Genomic DNA, 24,801 nt, shown 5'->3' with positions numbered 1-24,801 from the left:
TGGGACTGGGGCCTGGGGCCTGGGGCCCTTAGAATTGGGAAAAATAGCTGTCTTTTCCTTAGAATTAGGAAAATTTGGAGTCTAAATTGGGAAAAAAAATACTATTTTGCATTTGGAATACTCGGCCCCAAATCTGGCAGATTGAGAGCCCTGTTTCACTATAGATAGGTGTCCCAAACAATTTCAAGACTTTCCGCAACATCTGACAATGTTGACCAATACTGATAATATCCATCCATTGGTATTTTCTGTATAAATTATTATGGTATACACTGTATATATACCAGAATGTCGAATGCTTGATTTGCCAGTTTATCAATATGTGCATGAAAAGTTGTATTCCGGATTGTGAATGAAATTTGTCATTTCCATGTAGAATGGTGATCCTGAAACTTTACAAGAAAGGGGGAGTAACACAAGGATGCTGTGATGCCACAAAGCGGAAAATAGCCTCATTGATTGGGAATGGATTGTCAAGGCTTCTTACAGAAGTCTGTTTCTACATCAGCATAGATGATGAAGGTTTGTGATTTGTGTCTTCATCAGCATAGATGATGAAGGTTTGTGATTTGTGTCTTCATCGGCATAGATGATGATTTGTGATTTGTGTGTTCATCGGCATAGATGATGGTTTGTGATTTGTGTCTTCATCGGCATAGATGATGAAGGTTTGTGATGTTTGTACATCAGCATAGATAAAGGTTTGTGATTTGTGTCTTCATCGGCATAGATGATGATTTGTGATTTGTGTGTTCATCGGCATAGATGATGATTTGTGATTTGTGTCTTCATTGGCATAGATGATGAAGGTTTGTGATTTATGTCTTCATCGGCATAGATGATGAAGGTTTGTGATGTTTGTACATCAGCATAGATGATGAAGGTTTGTGATTTGTGTCTTCGTCAGCATAGATGATGAAGGTTTGTGATTTGTGTCTTCGTCGACATAGATGATGAAGATTTGTGATGTTTGTACATCGGCATAGATGATGAAGGTTTGTGATTTGTGTCTTCATCAGCATAGATGATGAAGGTTTGTGATTTGTGTCTTCATCGGCATAGATGATGAAGGTTTGTGATTTGTGTGTTCATCGGCATAGATGATGATTTGTGATTTGTGTGTTCATCGGCATAGATGATGGTTTGTGATTTGTGTCTTCATCGGCATAGATGATGAAGGTTTGTGATGTTTGTACATCAGCATAGATAAAGGTTTGTGATTTATGTCTTCATTGGCATAGATGATGATTTGTGATTTGTGTGTTCATCGGCATAGATGATGATTTGTGATTTGTGTCTTCATTGGCATAGATGATGAAGGTTTGTGATGTTTGTACATCAGCATAGATGATGAAGGTTTGTGATTTGTGTCTTCGTCAGCATAGATGATGAAGGTTTGTGATTTGTGTCTTCGTCGACATAGATGATGAAGATTTGTGATGTTTGTACATCAGCATAGATGATGAAGGTTTGCGATTTGTGTCTTCGTCAGCATAGATGATGAAGGTTTGTGATTTGTGTCTTCGTCGACATAGATGATGAAGGTTTGTGATTTGTGTCTTCGTCGACATAGATGATGAAGATTTGTGATGTTTGTACATCAGCATAGATGATGAAGGTTTGTGATTTGTGTCTTCGTCGGCATAGATGATGAAAGTTTGTGATGTTTGTACATCGGCATAGATGATGAAGGTTTGTGATTTGTGTCCTCATCAGCATAGGTGATGAAGGTTTGTGATTTGTGTCTTCGTCAGCATAGATGATGAAGATTTGTGATGTTTGTACATCAGCATAGATGATGAAGGTTTTTGATTTGTGTCTTCGTCGGCATAGATGATGAAGATTTGTGATGTTTGTCTATATCAGCATAGACGATGAATAATGGTGATATCTCTATATCAGCATAGATGATGAAGATTTGTTATCTCGATCTTCATCAGCATAGATGATGAAAGTTTATGATGTTTCTATATCAGCATGGACAGTCAAAGTTTGTGATCTGTGTCTTCATCAGCATGGAATATGAAATTTTGTGATGTTTCTATATCATCATAGAGGATGAAGATTTGTGATCTGTGTTTTCATCAGAGAAGGTGATTAAAGTTTGTGATTTTTCTACATCAGCATAGGGCGTGAAGGTTTATGATTGAAGTGATGAAGGTTTGTGATTTGTGTCTCCAGCAGCGAAGATGACTGATGTTTGTGATGTTTCTACATCACCATAGATAGATGAAGAAGATTTGTGATCTGTGTCTTCATCGGCATAGATGATGAATAATGGTGATGTCTCTATATCAGTATTGGGGATGATTAAGGTGATAAATTGACCTGTGTCTCCATCAATGAAGATGATTAAAGTTTGGGATGTTTATACATTGTTATAGACACTAATAGTTTTTGATGTTTCTGCAACATAGATGATGAAGGTTTTGATGGTTCTACATCGGCATAAATGGTGTGTTACAGTATAAAATTTAGCCCTGGATTGTCAGTTTGAAATCTAATATGTAGCAGGGTATTCAAAATATTCTGTTCTATTATACATGTATTTGAAATAGCGATGAAGGTAAGACGTTTTATAAGTTTTATAGAAGATTTACTCCAGTGATAACAGTGATGAGATTTATGTAGAAAATGACAATGATGAGATTTGTACTAATATTGTTGATGATGATGATGATGATGATGATGATGATGATGATGATGATGATGATGATGATGATGATGATGAATGTATTTAGATGTTGTATGTTAAAATAAATGTATATAGGTTTTATAGATGCATCACCTAAAACTAATAGTATTTTCAAGATCAAATGATAAAAATAATTTTTGTTGTAAAGGAAAGTTTTATTTCTTGTATAACTTGATCAATTTGAACATGTACTATAATACATATCTGTTGTTTAGATTTAGAACAAGAAGACATGGGGAAGTTAAAATGGATACTGGGCACTCCATTTGAGGAGGGACATATTTCCAATCACTCCTTTCTGATCTCAAGTGTCCCTGAGGCAATGGAAGGTCATGTCATTATAGAGATAGGACCACGGTAAGTTTGTGGGTTATGTAGAGATAGGACCACGGTAAGTTTGTGGGTTATATAGAGATAGGACCACGGTAAGTTTGTGGGTTATAGTGAGATAGGACCACGGTAAGTTTGTGGGTTATGTAGAGATAGGACCACGGTAAGTTTGTGGGTTATAGGACCACGGTAAGTTTGTGGGTTATATAGAGATAGGACCACGGTAAGTTTGTGGGTTATATAGAGATAGGGCCACGGTAAGTTTGTGGGTTATAGTGAGATAGGGCCACGGTAAGTTTGTGGGTTATGTAGAGATAGGACCACGGTAAGTTTGTGGATTATAAAGAGATAGTGCCACAGAAAGATTGTGGAATATAAAGAGATAGTGCCACAGAAAGATTGTGGGTTATGAAGAGACTGTGCCACAGAAAGATTGTGGATTATGTAGAGACTGTGTCACAGAAAGATTGTGGATTATGTAGAGACTGTGTCACAGAAAGATTGTGGATTATGTAGAGACTGCGCCACAGAAAGATTGTCGATTGTGTAGAGACTGCACCACAGAAAGATTGTGGATTATGTAGAGATAGGGCCTGGATAAGATTGTGGATATGTAGAGACTGCGCTACAGAAAGATTGTGGATTATGTATAGACTGCGCCACAGAAAGATTGTGGATTATAAAGAGATAGTGCCACAGAAAGATTGTGGATTATGTAGAGACTGTGCCACAGAAAGATTGTGGATTATAAAGAGATAGTGCCACAGAAAGATTGTGGATTATAAAGAGATAGTGCCACAGAAAGATTGTAGATTATGAATAGATAGGGACTGGATAAGATTGTGGATTATGTAGAGACTGTGCCACAGAAAGATTGTGGATTATAGTGAGATAGTGCCATAGTTAGATTGTGGATTATAAAGAGATAGTGCCACAGAAAGATTGTAGATTATGTAGAGATAGGGTCTGGATAAGATTGTGGATTATGAATAGACAGGGCGTGGATAAGATTGTGGATTATGAATAGACAGGGCCTGGATAAGATTGTGGATTATGAATAGACAGGGCGTGGATAAGATTGTGGATTATGAATAGACAGGGCCTGGATAAGATTGTGGATTATGAATAGACAGGGCGTGGATAAGATTGTGGATTATGAATAGACAGGGCCTGGATAAGATTGTGGATTATGAATAGACAGGGCCTGGATAAGATTGTGGATTATGTAGAGTTAGGATAGTTTGTTTATTACTATTAGTTGTTCACAAGTGTTAGCTTTAATTTCTAAAAAAAAATTTGTGAGGAGAAAAGGAAATATGAAGGTTTCTGTTTTCTTTAAAGGTTAAATTTTACAACTCCATTTTCTACAAATGCTGTGTCCATGTGTAAAGCAGCGGGACTGAAACATATACTACGTATAGAGAGGTCAGTCCGCTATATGATCATTCTGAAGCCCGAATTCTCTTTGACAAGTGAGATGGAGGAGAGGATTGTCACTAACCTTCATGATCGAATGACCCAGTGTCGCTATTTACGTCCCATTGATAGCTTTGATCAGGAATTAGTTACTGAGGATGTTTATGAAGTGGAAGTGATGGAGAATGGACGCTTAGCCCTGGAAATGGCCAACACAGAGTTAGGTAAGTTGATATAATTAGCATATTCCTTGATATGACTTTCCATTTTTCTTAACCATTGGAGATAACTTGACAGAACTTGAATTACATCACTTGAAGAATGTGTGCAGTATATTATATTTATGTTATTTTTAACCTTGGCTCTCCTGTCCATTCCATTGTTACCATTCTTTATCATATCCTGTTTCATTTCAATGCTTCATTGTTGCAACTCTTTTCTAATTTTGAATACAAACTATACGATGCTGGAATTCATCAATGAGAATACTTTATAGAGCGTCTATTTCCAAGTTGCAGGTCAAGGTCACTGTTACTATAAAAGATAACCAAATCAGGGTGTTGAATTTGAAACAAAATTTAATCAATGTTATGATAATTAGGATGCCAAAGTCTCGCTAACCATTTCATTACTGTAGAAAATTGTCATACCAAACTAATTTTCATGAGAATGTGGTATAGAATCTGTAAAGATATTTTCTAGTTTCTTGCCAATTGTTTTGTCAGGATTGGCTTTTGATGACTGGGATATGGACTACTATACCAAGTTGTTCCAGGAGACTGTCAAACGTAACCCAACCAATGTAGAATGCTTCGATTTGGCACAGTCAAACAGGTACTACAGTGTCAAGATGGAGGATTTATAGGGATCACTTTGGAAACTTGAAGTTATTATTTTGTTCAACATTTCACTTTTTGTCCGCTGTAATAAATCAAAGTTGTCAACACATCAGACTGTAATTGAGAAACGCATCATCTTATTACATTTCCTTGAAAAAATATTTATTGACATTTGTATGTAACTGCAACACTAGGCATGGGCTTATCATTGGATAAGTCTTGTAAATAGTAAAACTGGCTTAGCTGGGAAGGAGAATACAACATCTGTGTTTGTTCTGCATTCTTTGTGGTTTCTCATACTATATAATCCTGTTCTCTGTTACCTTCATATTTAGATTTTAGGCAGAAGGAAAACTTGTTGATACTGATTCGTCATATTTTGCTTTCTTACTTGCTCAGAGTTATAAGATCTTGATAAAATATACCAGGTGCATCACATAAAGGAAAGTCAATGTACTGTGTTTTGTTTACTGTGATCATCACATCAAGTTCAAATATAGCATGTAACATTTTACAGTGTCAGTTTATAAAGCTCCAATTTTCAGGCTTTTAGACATGTCTTGATTTCACTGGAAAAATACGAGAATCATTCACATAAATAACATAAATAAATACAGCTATAGTTATGTGGATAACTATGATTTTCAATTCTTGCGAAATGTCTTGTATAAAATCTTTTCATAATGATATACCTCAGTAAAATTTGAATTATAAATGCCTCACCCATAAAGGTTACAAAATTTAGCAAATTAACACATTAGCAGCTAATATCAAACAGGAGACTGTAGATTTTTGTTGACAATTGATATGTGACTTTATTTTGCAGTGAACACAGTCGTCACTGGTTTTTTCGAGGGAGGATGAAGGTGGATGGAAAAGAGCACCAGGAATCGTTATTTGACATGATTAAGGGGACACAAAAAACATCTAATGATAACAATGTCATCAAGTTTTCTGATAACAGCAGGTACTGTACAAGGTTGGATTATAAGGCTTGTCCTGTTCTGACATGTCATACACATCGGGAGACACATGTAAAAACATGTATAACTAAATGATGTTACAAGATTTTATAGTCAGTAAAAAGGTATCCCACTGTATTGAGTTTTATGGTAAATAGAATCCTACATCCTTGTCAATATCATATTGAATTGATTAAGCTTGCCTGAAGGCTTGTGTCATGGATTGTTTTGTGCATCAAAGTGTATTTCTTTCGAGATAACTATATAATGCTTGATAATGCACACCAAGTAAAATATGTGGTTACCCAAATGTAAATACCCTTACATGCATGTACAGAAAATAAATAATAGTCCTAATATTTACACTTCATAACAACAGATTTTCATAGAATATCTCATTAGATTATCTCCTGTATGATTGAAATGCCAAATTAAACTGGATGTAGTAGGTGATGCCACTTAGGCATCATTGATGACACTATGTGTATATAATTTCCAAGATCAAATGATTAAATCAATGTTTATATTAACTATTAACAACAATACCGTATTTTTTCCAATAAACGCCCCGTCTCTAATAAACGCCCCCCACCTGTTTTCTCAGTAAATTTCAACAACTCAGGAGTCAGGTTACAAAGCTTACCTTTTAATAAATTTTGAATTCCTGGTATCCATGAACATGAACAAATGAATTTTGGCACAAGAAAATTACACTGTCACGACATGTACACAAGTGATATCAATTTAATCCACGGTTCATTTCAATATACTGCATTCCTAACGGCCGGGACTGCCGTACGAACTACTGTCTCGTAGCTGACGCATTCTTAACACGAAATTAAAAAAACTGTCAATACGATCATCAATGAATGAAACTTCATGTTGTGCCACATGTGTAGATCGCCTGAACGAAATGTTATGTCTCTTTTTGAATTTAGAAAACCATCCATATGAGGCTTTGAACGATTGACTACCATTTGCCTTATGCATACGCAGGGCCTCAAACCGCAATGCTTTCCCAGTCACTCGTATTCCGGCCTCCTGTCTGTCCTGTAGCCATCTCATAAGATTTTTGTCAATATCTTCATATCTGACATGCCTCCCACCTCCTTTACAGCGTTTAGATGTTTTTAGAAAGATTTAAAAATTTTTCTTTGTTTTGACACCAGTCCCGCACTCATTTTCTGTCAACACAAAACCCTTTCGCGGCGGCATGTTTACCCTTCTCCTCTGCGAAGGCGATTACTTTAAGCTTGAAAGCAGTGTCATAATTTCGTTTTGTCCCAGACATTGTTATCAGGTATGTGGGATTTATTAAGAAACAGACTGGCATATATACCGCTGTGTTTTTTTATTTTGTTATGCAAACTAGGCCTACAAGCGATGATGAACATTGTACATTTTTGAATGAAGCTGACACGATTGACATCGTGTCATTTCATACAAGAATTCAGGTTATCAGAATGCAATTGACAACAATGTTTAAAGCTACAACGATGTTGGAATTACTGCAATTTTCAAATGCATTCTTTGTTGAGTAATTCGTTAGGTTGTTAAACAATGTTTTTAAGTGGCAGCCATGGCATGTCACGACCAACAAATTATGAAATTTTGTGTTCTATTAATCACCCCCTGGGGCATTTATTGGAATAAATACGGTATATATCATATCACATGGCATTTAGGTGTCTTACATGTCTCTTTGTATTTAAACAATGCTTACATAAAATTTAGTGACGTAAGGAAACATCAAGCATCTACAACTGATTTTGATAATAACGAGACTCTTGTGACTAATTGTCTTGTCAAAGTATTGATAAATACATACATTGTTGTCGGTAGGCTTCATCTAGAGACTATGCAACACAAGTGTAGACATACCAAATTACTGAACACAAAAAATTCATCATAGTGTGACAACTCCTGTTAGATCCCCTTTTTACATAGTGAGTCTTTACAAGTGATATGCTCATCTGTTAATAAAGATGTATAATACTTAAATTTAGGAAAAAAAAAACTCTGAGCAAATCTTTCTAGAAGAATTGGTGATTTTAGATACATTAAAAGGGTGACTTAATGTCACATGGTGATAACTTTTCAGTAAATTTAAACTGGTCATTTCAACTTTCGTTTTCTATACATTATATATTGAAAAGTTCAAAGCTGTAACTGAATAGGTCATGATCATGGTCTTCATTGAAAACCAGTAAATTTTCCTGACAGTGGTATCAAGGGGTTTGATGTGGAGGTATTACAGCCCAGTGACCCAACCAAGCCGAGTCCCATGGTACACTCAAAAGAGAAAAAACGACATATTATCTTCACTGCAGAGACTCACAACTTTCCAACAGGTATGGAACTAAACATGTTCACCATATTGTGCTGAATATTGATAAAAATGCAGAAAAGTTCCTGTCAATTAGTTAAAGGTATCTTGGTACAGATGTCAAACGTGTACTGCATTTTGAGAGAAATTCTGCCTGTTCATTTGAAACACCTTTTCCCCTGGATTGTCCTCACCTTTGTGTGAATATTTTTGACTGAAGATGATCGATGCAGACTTTAAGTGGTAGTTTGGAGGAAAGATGAAACAAATTGCACCTAAAGCAATTTGTTAACTGATGTTAAGGTAATGTTTTACTTTTGTAGGTGTGGCTCCCTTCCCAGGGGCCACTACAGGTACAGGGGGGAGAATCAGGGATGTTCAGGCTGCGGGTCGAGGGGCTCACGTTGTGGCAGGCACCGCAGGTTATAGCTTTGGCAACCTTCACATACCAGGTAAGTATGTGATAACATGCATATCTGCATTGGCTCTGCCACTTAGGCTAAAAACACTACTATATGAAAAGCTCTTCAAGACTTTTGTTACAATGTTGTATGTTGCGATTCATAATAATGCTATAAGAGAACCAAACCCTTTAGAAAAACCTCATCAACAATATTCTTTTGTCTGTGGCTAAAGTTATCTGTTTCCTTTCAAGACATCAGAATTTAGACAAAGGAAAATAAAACCATTCTATTCAGACCCCAAAGTTTGAAATTTTTGTGACACCAAAAAATCAAAATTAAGGGAATTGGCTATGATGTTGCTTTATTGGAAATATCGTTGATTGTGGGATCCGATTGAATTAGGCCTGTGCTGGATCAGTATCATATCTGTTGCAGGTTATGACCTGCCATGGGAGGATAAGACTTATATCTACCCTAGTAACTTCGCTCGTCCAGTTGAAATCGCTGTGGAGGGCAGTAATGGAGCTTCAGACTACGGCAACAAATTTGGAGAGCCTGTTCTCACAGGGTTTGCTCGGTCGTTTGGTCTGACCACACCAGACGGTGAGAGGAGAGAATATGTTAAACCTATCATGTTTAGTGGCGGTATTGGACAATTAGATGCTAACTGCATCACTAAAAAGTTACCGGAAGAAGGTAGGTAATTTTTGTATTTAAAATATATTCAGTACATGTGACTATGTAAATGGAAATTGGTTAAAAGCAAAGTTAACTTTTACAGGACCTCCGCAGTAGCACAACAGATCATTAATTGCCTCTGTGGCACAGATGATTATGTACAATGTATTTTGTTTAAATGTTATCTTTAGACTGTTCCTTGGTGTTCATAAAATATGGTATCGTATCGCCAGCTGCAGAGATCCAAAGGCCAATTTCTTATTGACATTGTAAATGAAAGTGAAAAAGCTGATGAAAATGAAGTCCTTTGATGCTTTTAAATGTAAACTTTCTCAATATTGTATATCAATAGAACTCTATAGATTTATTTTGTAACTTCATTGTTTTCTTATTCATTTTCTTTATAAACAAGTCATAAATTGCAGTATTTGACTATGATTGATTACATTATCAAAGGATTGAAATCATGGTCAATAAAGATAACACAAAATTAAGCAACCTGCAAATAATTCGAAAAAATTTCAGAAAATATCTGTTATTCCTGTATATATTGACACCAGTTCATAGACGTGTGAAATTAAACACCAGTGAAATTGCCAAACCTGGAACAATTGTGGAAGATTAGCTTAAAATTAAACAACTGCATGTATAAATTTGTAGCTTCCTGGGATGAAGCCTTGGGATAATGCCTAACAAATCTTGCTAAAGATAATGACCTTAATCTATATTCAAGGTCATAGAAGTCATCATTTGTCAACATATGATTTTAATGTTAAGTGTTAGCATGTTTGTTTAAATAGAATTGATAGAAACCTGTTGTGCATGTCAGTGATAATAAAGTTAATATATTTAGAAAAAACATTAAGTACCAAGTAAGCAGTGAAGCTCATTGGTCAACTTAATTACTAAAATTTGTAAATGCAGGTGGCATTAAGTCAACGAAAATCAAATACCTGATTTGCTCAAAGTCTCTTGATCTGGTTTTACTTTCATGTACATGTGGGTAGCACTGTCATCCTTTAAAGATTTGACCAAGCTTGCAGCAGCTAAATAGTGGTATGCTGATATTTGTAGGTATGAGAGTAGCTAAGATAGGGGGCCCAGTGTACCGTATTGGAGTAGGCGGGGGAGCTGCATCCTCTGTCCTCGTACAGGGAGATAACAAGGCAGAGCTCGATTTCGGAGCTGTGCAAAGAGGAGACCCTGAAATGGAGCAGAAACTCAATCGTCTGATTCGTGCTTGTCTGGAGATGGGGGACAAGAATCCTATAGCTAGTATACATGACCAGGGGGCAGGAGGCAATGGTATGTATCAATCATCACAAACTATCATATACAGTAAAAATATGTCTTAGCTATCACCTGAATTAAGTGACTTCCTGTCATATGTGACTGTAGTTTTGCTCCCAATGTAATTTACTACACAATTAACCTGAATTCAGCAACTACCTGTCTGATGCAACCGATGACCATCATTTCTGTGTTCCATATGCTGAAAACGATATTTTTTAGCATCTCTTAAAGTCATGGCAATAACCATATGTCCAGAAATAACACTAACTTTATCTCTATGACAGTAACCCTACATCTCAAGAAATGGATGTGAGGATGACAATTAACAGGACAATTAAATAATGTCATGAAATAGATGTAGAATATTTATATGAAGATATGGACATGATAACAATCTAGAAATGGACATTACATTAACATTGGAAAGCAACAGAACACAACACTAGCCTTGTGTAAAGAAATGGGCATGGCAATAACCCTGTTCTGGACAAAATCAATTTAATATTTAACCTTACATCATCAAGACCTGGGCTCAACATTAATATTTTACAAGTATATTTTAAAAACCATTTGTACGACTGTTAAATGCAGTTGTCCAAACTTTCAAGCTAGAATCAGATTTCATTTACAATAAATAATCAGCGCGATTTTAAATGTCCTGAATCTCTTTAGCTCATGCTCCTTTCTAGCTTCTTTGCTCTGATCATCAACATTACGAGTTTTTTTTATTTTTTTTTTACTTTTTTCCTTTCAGACTTAAACCAAAATTTGTTGAATCCATCATCTGACAACCTCAAACATAAACAATCTAGCAGTCAATATTATTCAATGTCACTAAAACACTTTGACTGAGTAACTGCTCCTGAAAACAAACATAGCTAAGATGCAGATTACATTCAGAACACTTCTACTTTCCAGCAGTAAAAAACATCCGGTATCTTGTTAATTGTTAACTTAATCTTCATTGTGGCCTCATAGGACATGAATAGAAAAAACATGAGTACATCAATTGTGACAGGAGAATTTGAATGATGTAGTTTATTTATTTAATATTTTTAAAACATTTATAACAACTTGTTACAGTTAAAATCACTTGTCTGATTGGACTGGTTCATGTCATGATGTACTTTTTCAACAGAGTTTTGTACTGGTATGGAGAAGTGCTAATGTAGAGCTCTGAAGACAAGAAACCTGTGTCACGAAATAGGCATTACTTGTGGTTTTTAAGAAATAAACTTCGGCAGGAATCAAACCTGGTATAACATTTCTGTGAATTTGTCGCTTTCTCAGGTAATGTGCTGAAGGAGATAGCAGAGCCGGCTGGGGCTCTGATCAGAGCATCAGAGTTTACTTTAGGAGACCCCACTCTCACCAACATGGAGTTATGGGGGGCAGAGTACCAGGAAAGTAATGCTATTCTCCTCCACAAGTCTGACCGTGATGTCCTAGAAACCATTGGTAATAGAGAAAGATGTCCTGTTGACGTAGTGGGCAAGATCACTGGGGATGGAAAAGTAGGTTACTTAAATCACTCAAGGTTCATTTCTTGAAATTTAATGCCTGATGAAACTTGACTTCAAAATTATGATTATTTGACCAAATTTGACAGAATTGAATTTACAAAATATTTCCCATATGAATGCTTCTTCAGAGAAATTCAATTGTTTTAAAAGTTTCAATTAATATATTTTATCAGACATGTCCAAACTTTAATATAAAGATTGAGACAACCAGGTATTGGGATTGAATAATCTGTGTGCTTGAGTTTACAGTTTCACTGGCTGGTATGAATTCTATGTAGATTACACCTGAATGGATTGAACCATAGTCAGCATCAGTGTTGTAACCTAGTCCACTGTACAAAATATTAAAACTGATGCTTTTCTGTTAATTAACTTATATAAATATATATTTGTTGCTAACGACATACCAAAATTAATGGTGTGAATATTTTTCACAGATTAGGTTTGAAGGATTTGACTACTCTGAAGGAGATGGAAGCCCTGCTAAAAAAAGAAGGAAGCTTCATAAATATCCTGTTGATCTCCACCTTGAACATGTGCTTGGCTCCATGCCAAGAAAGGTAGGGATATGTATGTTAACCAGGAGTATTTGTATTATAGCAGGGTAGATTAGAAATGATTTACAATATAATGAAGAAAATGCTTTTGTAAGATCAAGACATAACTGATCATTTAGAAATTTGAACCACATGGTAATGAATATAGAGAAATTTCACTCCACAACAATTCAACAATACTGTAAGAATGAAATTTGGTGTATAACTTCAATCATTCACTTTATACTTGAAGAATGCATTGTTGGCATTATTTAATACTTATACAAGGTTTTTTTGTTGCTGAGGGTTAGACAAAGATAAAAAAAACGTTGGCAAATCATCTGAAAATCCCCTTGTTCTGTGCCGAAACAACAATAAATCATATATTGTACCATATTTACCATGCACTCTTTTATCCTGCAATAATTTATCAATAATAATTGCAAAAACAAAAAAACCCAAACCAAAAATGCATGATTAAACCATTTAAATAGTACACATGACAGCACATAATTTTTATGGTATCGTGCTATCCACTGGTCATAAGTTTTCAGCTTACTAGAACCTTTTTTCCTTGAGGAATTCTCATCAGAATTTCATATCCATGTAAGGAATCAATATTCTTTGAACAAGTTTGACTTTCCCTAGTTGTTTGATCAAGATCGCTGTTACAACTTTTGAAAATCATATAAATATGATAAATATATAAATGAGTACAGTTTATTGTGAAAATAAAACTAGAATATGTGTAACTTGTGCATGTAACAAAAAACTGAGTTTACAATGGAGTGGTACAGTACACATGAGTGACACAGTAAACACATGAACTGTTGTACATCTTGTGAATTTACTGAACAATTACACTGTATTTCTAAGCAGATATTCAACAAAATTAAGCACTTCTCAGTTGTAAATTGTATCAAAACGAGCACTCCAGCTATGTACTTGGATAAGTGTCATGTGCAGTGAACAACCGAGAGGTCACTTCTGGTAGCAACCACAGAATTTGAGTTGAGTACAGAAAGAGTTAAAGTATTAAAATATCTTTTAACAAGTTCAAATTTCAGGGTCATTTGGTCAAGGTCAAGGTCAGCATTCCATTACTATTTTTAGAATATTGTTACTAACACTCTAGTGGCTTCATTCCTTACAAAATTTTGATCAAACTTCACACACTTACGAATAAATGACACATTATTACACATTTATAATTAAACTATATTGTCAGATTGTCATACTTATTCATTGCATTGTTCCATTACAATCAATGACAAACTAACTGTATCCTTTCCTTTTATTCCAAATTAACACTAAACATCTCAATAAATTATTACAATGTTATAGATTGTTGGGCCCTGCTGGGGACCTGTATTGCTTTAGCAATACTCTGTATGTTTTTTGTATTCAGTTGAACATAAAGACCACCATTTTTGGCAATTCTTGATTTTGATTTTTGACTGTTTGCTATGATCATTATAACACTGTAAAATTGAAGTCCAAACAATCATATGTGAAATAGACTTGCTGACAAAATGTAAGTTTATATATTGTTCTGATGTTGTAGGAGTTTACCCTTGACCACAAGGAAATGCCACTGAAACCCCTGGTTCTACCTGAGGGGCTACAGGTAAAGGATGCCCTAATGAGGGTTCTACGCCTGCCATCAGTAGCCAGCAAGAGGTATCTTACTAATAAGGTAATCAGCTAACTTAATTGACCATTGACCCGAAACTGGACTTAAGTAGTAAGTATTAATGAGATAAATTTTCATTTTTGACTCGCTGGTCACAACCATTTTAAGTTTTAAGGGTAAGTCTGGACTTTAATAGTTTTAGCTTGTCTATTAGAAGAACAAAGGAGGTAATGTTGTCACTCTGACATTGGTTTTGGCAGCGTCCCACCTTAAAGTGTTTAAAAACTTTTAGTCAGTTTTATCAAGCAGTACTGGATCATAAATATCAATGGGCAATTAATCAAAATAGATTAAGCATTGATACTGCGCCATGTTTTCCATATCTATGGGGCCAAAAATGGGTTGATTTATATTTGCCTTAAATCATCAATAGGTGAGCAGCGCAGTTCTTAAACAGCTCTTGTGATGTTATGGTAACAAAGAGGTCACTTAATACTTAAAGAAAACATCAGTCCTGGACAAGCTTTTATGGTCAGTGTTAAAGGTTGACCAATGTGTCATATTTAGGTATGTGTTTTATAAGGTGAACCAATGTGTAATATTAAGTATGTGTTTATTCAGGTGGACCGATGTGTGACTGGTCTTGTAGCCCAGCAGCAGTGTGTGGGTCCACTTCATACACCTTTAGCTGATGTAGCAGTGACTGCAATCACTCACAATGTAAGCACTTAGCTTCTGTTCAGAAACCTGAGGTCAAGGCCAAGGTCACCCTTGCTATGTATAGAAAATCATCAATGGATTCGTCGTTGTCTGCACAAAGGTTTCTTCAAAGATATACAAAGAATGTCTGTGGCTGTTGTTACATAGACTCATCTCTAGAAACCTTGCTGGGCAGGCAACACATCCACTTCTGTGGAATTCTTGATTTACCTAGGATGAATATCAATTTCAGAACAGATACAAATCAAAACTCAAAGCATCTGGAGGGATTTTTGTTGTTCTTAAATTAGATAGAAAGAGTAACTAACTATGTAAGGGTATATTTTGACACCTGTTGCATCTATGCTTTATTTCATTGTAGGACTTATATGGGTCAGCCACAGCCATAGGAGAACAGCCAGTGAAAGGGCTGGTCAGTCCGGCTGCTGGGGCACGCATGTCTGTGGGAGAGGCCATGACAAATCTAGTGTTTGCCTTGGTAACTCATAGAAAGGTATAATTGATAGACTATATCCCTCTCTTGACTTGTACATGTTATTATTACGCATACAGTAGATACACCAAATGACTTAAAAAGCTACCTGTCTGTAAAGGCCACCTGCCTATAAAGGCCTCATTTTGGCTCCTAATTTAATACAGTTCATGGTAAGTGAACCTTTGATAGAGGCCACTTATCTGTGAAGGCCACTTTTCTCTCCTAGGTGGCCTTTATTGACAGGTTTGACTCTATATTTGTTGCAAGAAAACTTCATCAAAACAAACAAAGATTACATACAGAGACAAGGGTTTCCATCAGAGGCTGCAGGAGGCCAGACTTGACTAACAGAAGTCTAAATTGACCTGTTGTATTTTACTTTCTTGATACGTTTGATTGTTGTAAAATATAACCAAAGTTGATCTGCTAGAATGACTGGCTGGTATAAAAATCAAAGAAAGCATTGATGTATTGGATTTAATTAACAATTAAAACGATCCTGCTTGTCAAGTAGAGATTCAATGAAACAATAAACAGTAACAAACTCTACCTATATGTCAGTATGGTACTTTAATAGGATATCAAAGTCAGTGGTAACTGGATGTGGCCAGCCAAACTTCCTGGGGAAGGAGCAGCTCTTTTTGATGCTTGCTGTGCTATGTGTGATGTAATGAGTGGACTTGGTGTAGCAGTCGATGGGGGAAAGGACTCGCTGAGTATGGCTGCCCGTGTCGAGGGTGAAACTGTGAAGGCTCCGGGTATGTCACAATGTAAAAATCAGTAGCTAGCCTTTGTATATTACTTATGATACATTATAAAGTCTGGAATAGTATCACATTTTTTTCCCAATAAAGTAATTTTAAAAGTACTTACTTGTTTAGCTACAGGTCTAATCATATAGTTCCAAGAATGAGTCAATTGTTTTACTGTCAACATCCCTATCAATGTACCAATTGAAAAATACATTATAATTGTTTTAGGTACACTGGTTATTTCTATGTATTGTGGATGTCCAGATATCACAGCCACAGTCACACCAGATCTCAAATGTCCGCAAGGCGAAGGTTGGTAGAATTTAAGTTAAAACTTTTGATTTCTTGTTTGTATTACAGTTTTGCTTTGTGGCTTTTGTCCATTTGCTCTCTCATCTGTGCTCAATCTCCCACACTACTTATTGTCAATGGAACTTCATGCTTGCAGTATGAGTTCACATAGATGAGGCTATGTGTCATGTATCTGATGTAAAGTAGATCACTCTGACCTACATTTTGAACTTTGACCGACATCAAAGTAAAAGTTATGTTGTCTAGGCTCTATCTCGTACACTTCTTGTCACTGGAACATGATACTCAGGGTATGGGTTCATCTTGATGACCAAGTGTGTAAAGAATCAAAAATAGGTTACTCTGACCTACATTTTGACAGTTGACCTACATCAAAGGAAAACTTTGTCTGGGCTCTTATCTCTGACACTTCTGGTCACTTTGACTTTATACATTTTCAAGTTCCCCTTGGTCTTAAATTTTGCTGTTTTGCCTGATATGATAAATATGATGTTGTTCTATTAGGACATTATTTCCTTAGATGTATGAGATGGGCAGTTTGAAGTTTTTAATACAGGTGACACTAAAAAGTTCCATATGACTCCTCCCCTTGGTTGTTGGTGTGGTCATTCATGTTGCACCGACTCTTCTTTTTTGTGTAGGTACCCTGTTGTTTGTGGACATCAGTGGAGGAAAACATCGACTGGGAGGGTCAGCCCTTGCTCAATGTTACCAGCAGATTGGAGAGTTGACACCCGATTTGGAACAGCCACAAGTCCTGTGTCAGGCGTTTGATGTAACACAAAAACTAATTAAAGGTATGTACTTTTGGAGGAATCCAGTTACAGTTCACCATACTATGATTTGAAATTTAAAGAAAATCATTGAGTTTCAATAAATACCATTGAGTGATCCATTACAATCCATAAAATGATCGATATCCTACTATTAGTACTTTCAGTCCGTCCATCATTCAACGCCTCTGAGTGGCTTTGTCCCAACATATCTCTTTTACCAAGTCCATTACTGTAAAATCATCAATTTTTGTGTACACCCTAAATCCACAAATTTATAAGTCATCAAAAATATCTAAACACACAAAAGTTAACATGGGTTTTAGAAACATTGGATTTTGTGAGCAAGATTTATCCATAATTCAAGTACCAATGAAAATGTAAGTTATAGAAGACCACAAAATTTGAGCCCCATGAAAAATATGGTTTTACAGTTCATCTACCATATTTTGTACCCAAGTAACTGGTATTAATTAGGATGGCAGTGTGTTGCATGCTGACATCTGGTCACATTTACATATATTGTTCACGATCCCAAAGCTTGTTTGAAGATTAGGGGTAATATAGATTGCTTGCAGTACTTTGTTATGTGAAAAATTGTCTCCAAATTATTTCAACTTTTATTTGGAGGATGGGAAATATTTCTCTCTAATTAAATCTGTTTTGTCATGGAATTTTCAGATCGAAAAATTATCAGTGGACATGATGTCAGTGATGGTGGACTGGTCACCTGTATCCTAGAAATGGCATTTGCTGGCAACTGTGGTCTGGATTGTGATATACCAGTATCTGATTTAGGTAGATGATGGAGAATGCTACCACCTGTGCTAGCCTCACTCCTTATCAAAAAATTATTGAACAACTCAAAAAAAACAAAAAACAAAAGACAAGGCTTGAACACATACTGTGATAACCATTGGGAATCAGGTATTGTCTTCATACCATGAAATCAGGCCTCTTATTCCTTCGATATTGTAATACAAACATTGTCTTATAAGATTGTAGTGTATTACAGATGTAGTGTACTTCTGTCTAACATATAACTAGTGTATTACAGATGTAGTGTACTTCTGTCTAACATATAACTGTGGTGTATTACAAATGTAGTGTACTTCTGTCTAACATATAACTGTGGTGTATTACAAATGTAGTGTACTTCTGTCTAACATATAACTGTAGTGTATTACAAATGTAGTGTACTTCTGTCTAACATATAACTGTGGTGTATTACAAATGTAGTGTACTTCTGTCTAACATATAACTGTGGTGTATTACAAAGGTAGTGTACTTCTGTCTAACATATAATTGTAGTGTATTACAAATGTAGTGTACTTCTGTCTAACATATAACTGTAGTGTATTACAATTGTAGTGTACTCCTGTCTAACATATAACTGTAGTGTATTACAAATGTAGTGTACTTCTGTCCAACATATAACTGTGGTGTATTACAAATGTAGTGTACTTCTGTCTAAAATATAACTGCAGTGTATTACAAATGTAGTGTACTTCTGTCTAACATATAACTGTAGTGTATTACAAATGTAGTGTACTTCTGTCTAACATATAACTGTAGTGTATTACAGATGTAGTGTACTTCTGTCTAACATATAACTGTAGTGTATTACAGATGTAGTGTACTTCTGTCTAACATATAACTGTAGTGTATTACAAATGTAGTGTACTTCTGTCTAACATATAACTGTAGTGTATTACAGATGTAGTGTACTTCTGTCTAACATATAACTGTAGTGTATTACAAATGTATAATTCTATATAACATATATACAAATGTAGTGTGATACAAATTTGATATTTTGTAGGAGTATCAGATATAGATGTTCTGTTTGCGGAGGAACTTGGCCTGGTTTTAGAAGTACAGGAGAAATATCAACATGAAATTCTGGAAGAGTATTCAGCTTGCAACGTACCCTGCTATTTGATTGGTCATTCAGTTAGCAGAAAAAAGGAGACACCAAAAGTAAATACAGTTAGACTTGATATTTGAAGTTTTTGTTCATATTTCATGTGTGACTTGGGAAAAAAAAATACTCTAACACCCAGACAGATGTAACCATCAATTGTTTTGCTGATAAATTTAATTGAATCATAAAAAAACCCCAAAATAACAAAAACACAAAAAAGTGATAATAAAAACAAAATGACAACAATCTAAAACATTAAATAAATACCAACACAAAGAAAGTCAGTATTTCTCTTGACATTGGCTCATTGTGTTTGTCAAGATGTGTACTTGGGTTGTCTTAAAACAATGATAAAATTACCTGGGAGTTCTAATTAAGGTATATGGTCATATTATCACTGCAAGTTTTTCTGCTCTGAGGAGTTGGTGGTAACTAACCGGGGGGAAAACTCATAACACATACATTATTTGATGGTTTTCTGTTCACATGTGCCTCCTCCCCCTCTTTGGTTGAGAGTAGACGGGAGGAGGAAAGCATCGAATAGCAGAATAGGATCCTCTTATGGTCAATATCTTTTCTCACTTTTAAACTGCTTTGCACTCCCTTAGTCTTTGACACCGTTATTGTTTTGCCCTGAAATGGCAGAAATGACTTTACCAGGTAATGATGAATCACAAGATGTGTTTTTCCACAAGCCTTGTTTGTTATAGATGTACCACTTTAATCTATTCCTTTTTTTTTAAAGAAATATTTGAGTTTAAAAGGTTGCCAGTGTAGATGTACTACTTTATATAATTCTTGTTCTATAGGTCTGTCTGAGTATCAATGGTAGCCCAGTATAGATGTACTACGTTATATAATTTCTGTTCTATAGGTCTGTCTGAGTATAAATGGTTGCCAGTGTAGATGTACTACGTTATATAATTCCTGTTCTGTAGGTCCGCCTGAGTATCAATGGTAGCCCAGTATTGGTGGATGACATGCCTCTCCTGCGTAATGTCTGGGAGGAGACAAGTTTCCAGCTAGAGCGTCGACAAACATCTACCATGTGTGTAGACCAGGAACAGAAAGTGCTGTCTGAGAGAGAAGGTCCTCAGTATCATGTACCATTTGAGTGTGATATAGTGTCATTCTCACCAAAAGGTAGCAACACAAGTATGTATAACCTAGCATCACACTGCACTGTTATGCTAACATATGAATCAAGGTAACAAATCTTTAATTTGCATGCTTTGAATGAATTGTGTTGCTCCTTCATGTCTTCCACATTTAATTTTCCTTAAAATTCCTATTGACAAATAACAATCACAGATTCACTCTTTTAACTTATAATAGTTTGAGGAGTTTGATGAGCTAAATAAGATATTTTGTAATCTACATATCCATTCATAAGACAAAACCACCACAGATTTTTCCGTTCAATTTTCTTCAATTTACAGTTATATAACTTGGATATTAGTTTCATGTAAGATTTCTGACATTTTAAGTGGCTGTAATTGTTTTAATTTGATCTGATAAATTTATGTAGAGTGATCAACTTGAAGATCTGAAACTAATTCTACTTTGATTAGTTTGGGTTTGTTAGTAGCAAAATATTATTGTAAATTTACAAAGTCGTGAATAGTCTTCATCAAAGTAATATATGATGAACAGCCATGTTGTTAGAATGACGTTATGTCTTGTTGTACTTTGTAGTAAATACCCCATTGAGAGTGGCTGTGCTGAGAGAGGAGGGCAGCAATAGTGACCGTGAGATGGCAGTTGTTCTCAAAATGGCTGGCTTTCATGAAGTTTGGGACATCAACATGCAGGATTTATGTTCTGAGGCTATCACCCTTGACCAGTTCCAGGGCCTTGTTTTTGTCGGGGGATTTAGTTATGCTGATGTTTGCGGATCTGCTAAAGGTTTTTTTATTGTTGATAAATATAAAATTGATGTTATCATGGAAATAATATACATTATCAATTGCAAACAAGTCTAAGTACCTTATAACTTACATGCATTATAGGCTGGACAGCTACAGCTTGATGTTTATGTATTTCCTACTTCTGTTATAGGCTGGGCAGCTACAGCCTTGTTCAACAAGTCTGTACAAAAACAGTTTGCTAAGTTCAAAGAAAGACAGGACACCTTCAGTCTGGGTGTATGTAATGGCTGCCAGCTAATGGCTCTGCTAGGCTGGGTTGCCCCGGACGAGGACCAGAAAGGTAAAGAAAATTAAGATATAACTGGATATTACTTGATATAAAAATGTTCTATATTTTCATTGGTATAGCAAATGAGTTTCTTACATATTAGTTAGACTGAATATCTATTGAATTTGTAATACTAAAGCCTCATTTGACGTCAAAAATTATCAAAAAATTTAGGTTGCTTGCTTATTTACATAAACTGCTAGTTGTGCATTGTAGTTTTATTTGGTGTATCTATCAAAAGGAGAAAGATAATTGAGATATCTTTATTCAAGAATTAAAAATAACACTGTTTTTGGCATACAGAAAACAGCAACAGTGGTGTTGGACAGGGGGTGTTGCTGGATCACAACTTGTCCAATAGGTTTGAGTGTCGGTTCTCCACAGTTAAGGTCTACGACAGTCCATCCATCATGACTAAGGGTATGGAGGGCACTACATTTGGCATGTGGAGTGCTCATGGAGAAGGTAACTCTATCAAAAGTATTGTTCAATTTTTTTTTCTTTTCTTTTCAAAATTTCATGAAAAAAAATTTTGTGGAAGGAATGATGTTGATATGTAACTCTTATTGTAGGACGAATGGTATTCAAAGATCGTAGAATCTATGAAGATCTTGTGAGCAAGCAGCTGATCCCAGTTCGCTATGTTGATGATTCCGGAGAGCCAACTACAGTGTACCCAATGAACCCGAACGGTACTGAGGATGGTGTAGGGGCTCTGTGTTCAGAGGATGGGCGCCATTTGGCCATCATGCCCCATCCTGAACGTTGCTTTCTACCATGGCAGTGTCCGTGGATGCCAACTGAAATGAGAACCGACATGGATTTGACACCTTGGTATAAAATGTTCATAAATGCATTTGACTGGTGTATAGACAATGTTTCACGTAACAGTTGATACATGTAACTGCATGAACCCAAAGCTTTTACTGACAATGCAATATTATCTACTTCAGGGAATTGACTACTGAGGTTTGGGTTCACATTGTATATGTTATAATGAAATTAGTTGATAATTGTATGATTGAATGAAATCATAATCATGCAGAGAGGATCCAGAAATTTCAGTAATAAAGCGTGGAAGTTCAGTGGACCCGCTGTAATCTGGATGCAGATAGAAAAAATCACTGTCTGAATGAAGATGTTAGTGAATGGATTTCTGTAATAGTAATTGTTTTCACCAGTTTGGAAATTTGAATTCTGGTTCCTGGAATACATTTTGGGAATGGAATGGACTTTTCGTAGTGATACTCCTGCAAAAGCCCAGACTTTTTTTGTCACCACATGAAGAAAATATGTTGTGGTTAGACATCTGTATTACAGCACACCGCTAGACACTGTATGTAGTCATTGTGACTACTGCTATATCATCACCCAAGGCATAAATATACCTATGGAACTCTTGTCAGAGGACAAAGTGAATTCATTGTAAGGAAAATATCAAGGTCTTCAGCTGCTCTTGTTTTTAAACATTTGGCAAATAATCTAGAATTATTCAATTTGTTTATATGTGTCAAGTTCTTTATGGAGAGAAGTGTTGTTTTTCTGTAAGTATTTTGTATGATTTTGAATAATGATAGTAACCAGGAATACAGGATATAACATTATCTAAGTGAATTGTTCAGGAGATAAAACAAAGGCACATTGTTATTAACACTTGATATAAATCATGGGGTATGGCTTTAATTAGACTAATAAAAATGGACCATTGTCCCTCAGTATTTCAGCATATTTTATGTAGAAAATTGTCATATTCTTCAAGGAATTTGCATCCTAATTGAGTCAAAACACATGTAAATACAGTACTGTTTGCAGTAATATAATATTCAGAGGCGTGAGTTATTAAATATTTTTAAGTCATCACTGTTGATATCAAGAAGTCATTAAATGAATTGGCTGTGATATTGGACTTCAAGGAGTAAGAACAATTTAACTTAAGATATTTTAATCTACCGGTATATACAATAATTCATGAAATGAAACTTACTTATGAAAGACATTTATGAATATCTGCCTTCACATTAAATACTATATAGATATCATACCAAAGATGTTATCGTCAGGTTTTTAAGGGAGATAACTCAGATTTTATTGGCCAGCAGACAAAACTTGACATTTTGGAAAACTTGTAATCCAGACAATATTGGCCAGGGAGTAAGATGTCCAGATTATGGAGGGTCCATTGTATACAGGTTGTGGGTAGGATGGCTTTTTACCTGACAAATTACAATGTATGTTAAAAATGTAGAGTTTATTAATTTCAAAATGATTAATAACATACTCAACTGTATATCTGTTGGCTAAAATGCTCTTGTTGGATTTTGATAACTTTACTTCAAATTCTGATAATCTTTTTGTAAGAATGTCATATGACCATGTCCAATTGTAACATAACTGAAAACTTTCTTAGGCATTACACTAATTGTCATTTCTGTTTAAGTTTAAACAGGGCATAGTGTTTTGCCAACATGGTCTTGTTATACTTGCTCAAAAGGATATCCATGGTCTGTGGGTGTCCTTTCTCATATTTGGTGTATTATACAATGTAAGTGTGAATATCTGTGAATTTTTGAAATTGAAATATTTCACTTTTCTGCTGTTTTAGTATTTGGAAGAGACACTTGAATGTGAAGTATGTTTATTAATGACTTGTTATTGTCACATGTGTATTTGGCAACAATTTTCCAATTGTGAAATACTTTTTACATGAAATGTGTAAAAAAAAAAAATGAAAAGTTGATTACAAGTATTAATATCAGTAGGTATTGTGAGAATGAGTGTGTCAACATTCCCTCAACATGTTTTTGTAAATCTTTAAGGGATTATGTAAGGAATGGTATATGTGGAATAATGAGAGGTTTTAGTACTTCAATTGATCTCCAAACTGACGTTTACTATAAAGTTATGAAAGTCCTGTACTTATCCTCATATAAGGCCCCTCCACGAGTGTAAAATCTTTCTATTAAAGTACGAGGAGGGCTTAGTTTTGAACTAATTCTATGTAACAGAGTTCATTA

The 24,801-nt window shown here is 35.4% G+C and overlaps 1 protein-coding gene across 1 annotated transcript; it reads left to right on the top strand.

Annotated features, from left to right (window-relative positions):
- The first annotated feature begins 377 nt into the window (after positions 1 to 377).
- Positions 378 to 22,827, top strand: LOC132545487 (phosphoribosylformylglycinamidine synthase-like). The gene is made up of 24 exons (XM_060209169.1): positions 378 to 522; positions 2,911 to 3,052; positions 4,367 to 4,665; positions 5,167 to 5,275; positions 6,107 to 6,247; positions 8,466 to 8,593; positions 8,892 to 9,020; positions 9,408 to 9,668; positions 10,725 to 10,955; positions 12,234 to 12,457; positions 12,904 to 13,026; positions 14,567 to 14,698; positions 15,257 to 15,355; positions 15,717 to 15,848; positions 16,408 to 16,588; positions 16,811 to 16,894; positions 17,536 to 17,691; positions 18,349 to 18,465; positions 19,490 to 19,656; positions 20,530 to 20,746; positions 21,287 to 21,496; positions 21,650 to 21,799; positions 22,091 to 22,252; positions 22,360 to 22,827. Exons 1-24 carry the CDS (start codon positions 378 to 380, stop codon positions 22,680 to 22,682), a joined length of 4,062 nt encoding a protein of 1,353 aa, XP_060065152.1. The 3' UTR covers positions 22,683 to 22,827.
- Positions 22,828 to 24,801: the final 1,974 nt, after the last annotated feature.

This window comes from Ylistrum balloti, unplaced genomic scaffold, assembly GCF_031769215.1.
Source record: "Ylistrum balloti isolate Yb309-2 unplaced genomic scaffold, AGI_CSIRO_Ybal_v1 Utg369850, whole genome shotgun sequence".
Lineage (NCBI taxonomy): Eukaryota > Metazoa > Mollusca > Bivalvia > Pectinida > Pectinidae > Ylistrum > Ylistrum balloti.
The sequence above is the reverse complement of the archived record's forward strand: the minus strand, read 5'-3'. Positions and strand labels throughout refer to the sequence as shown.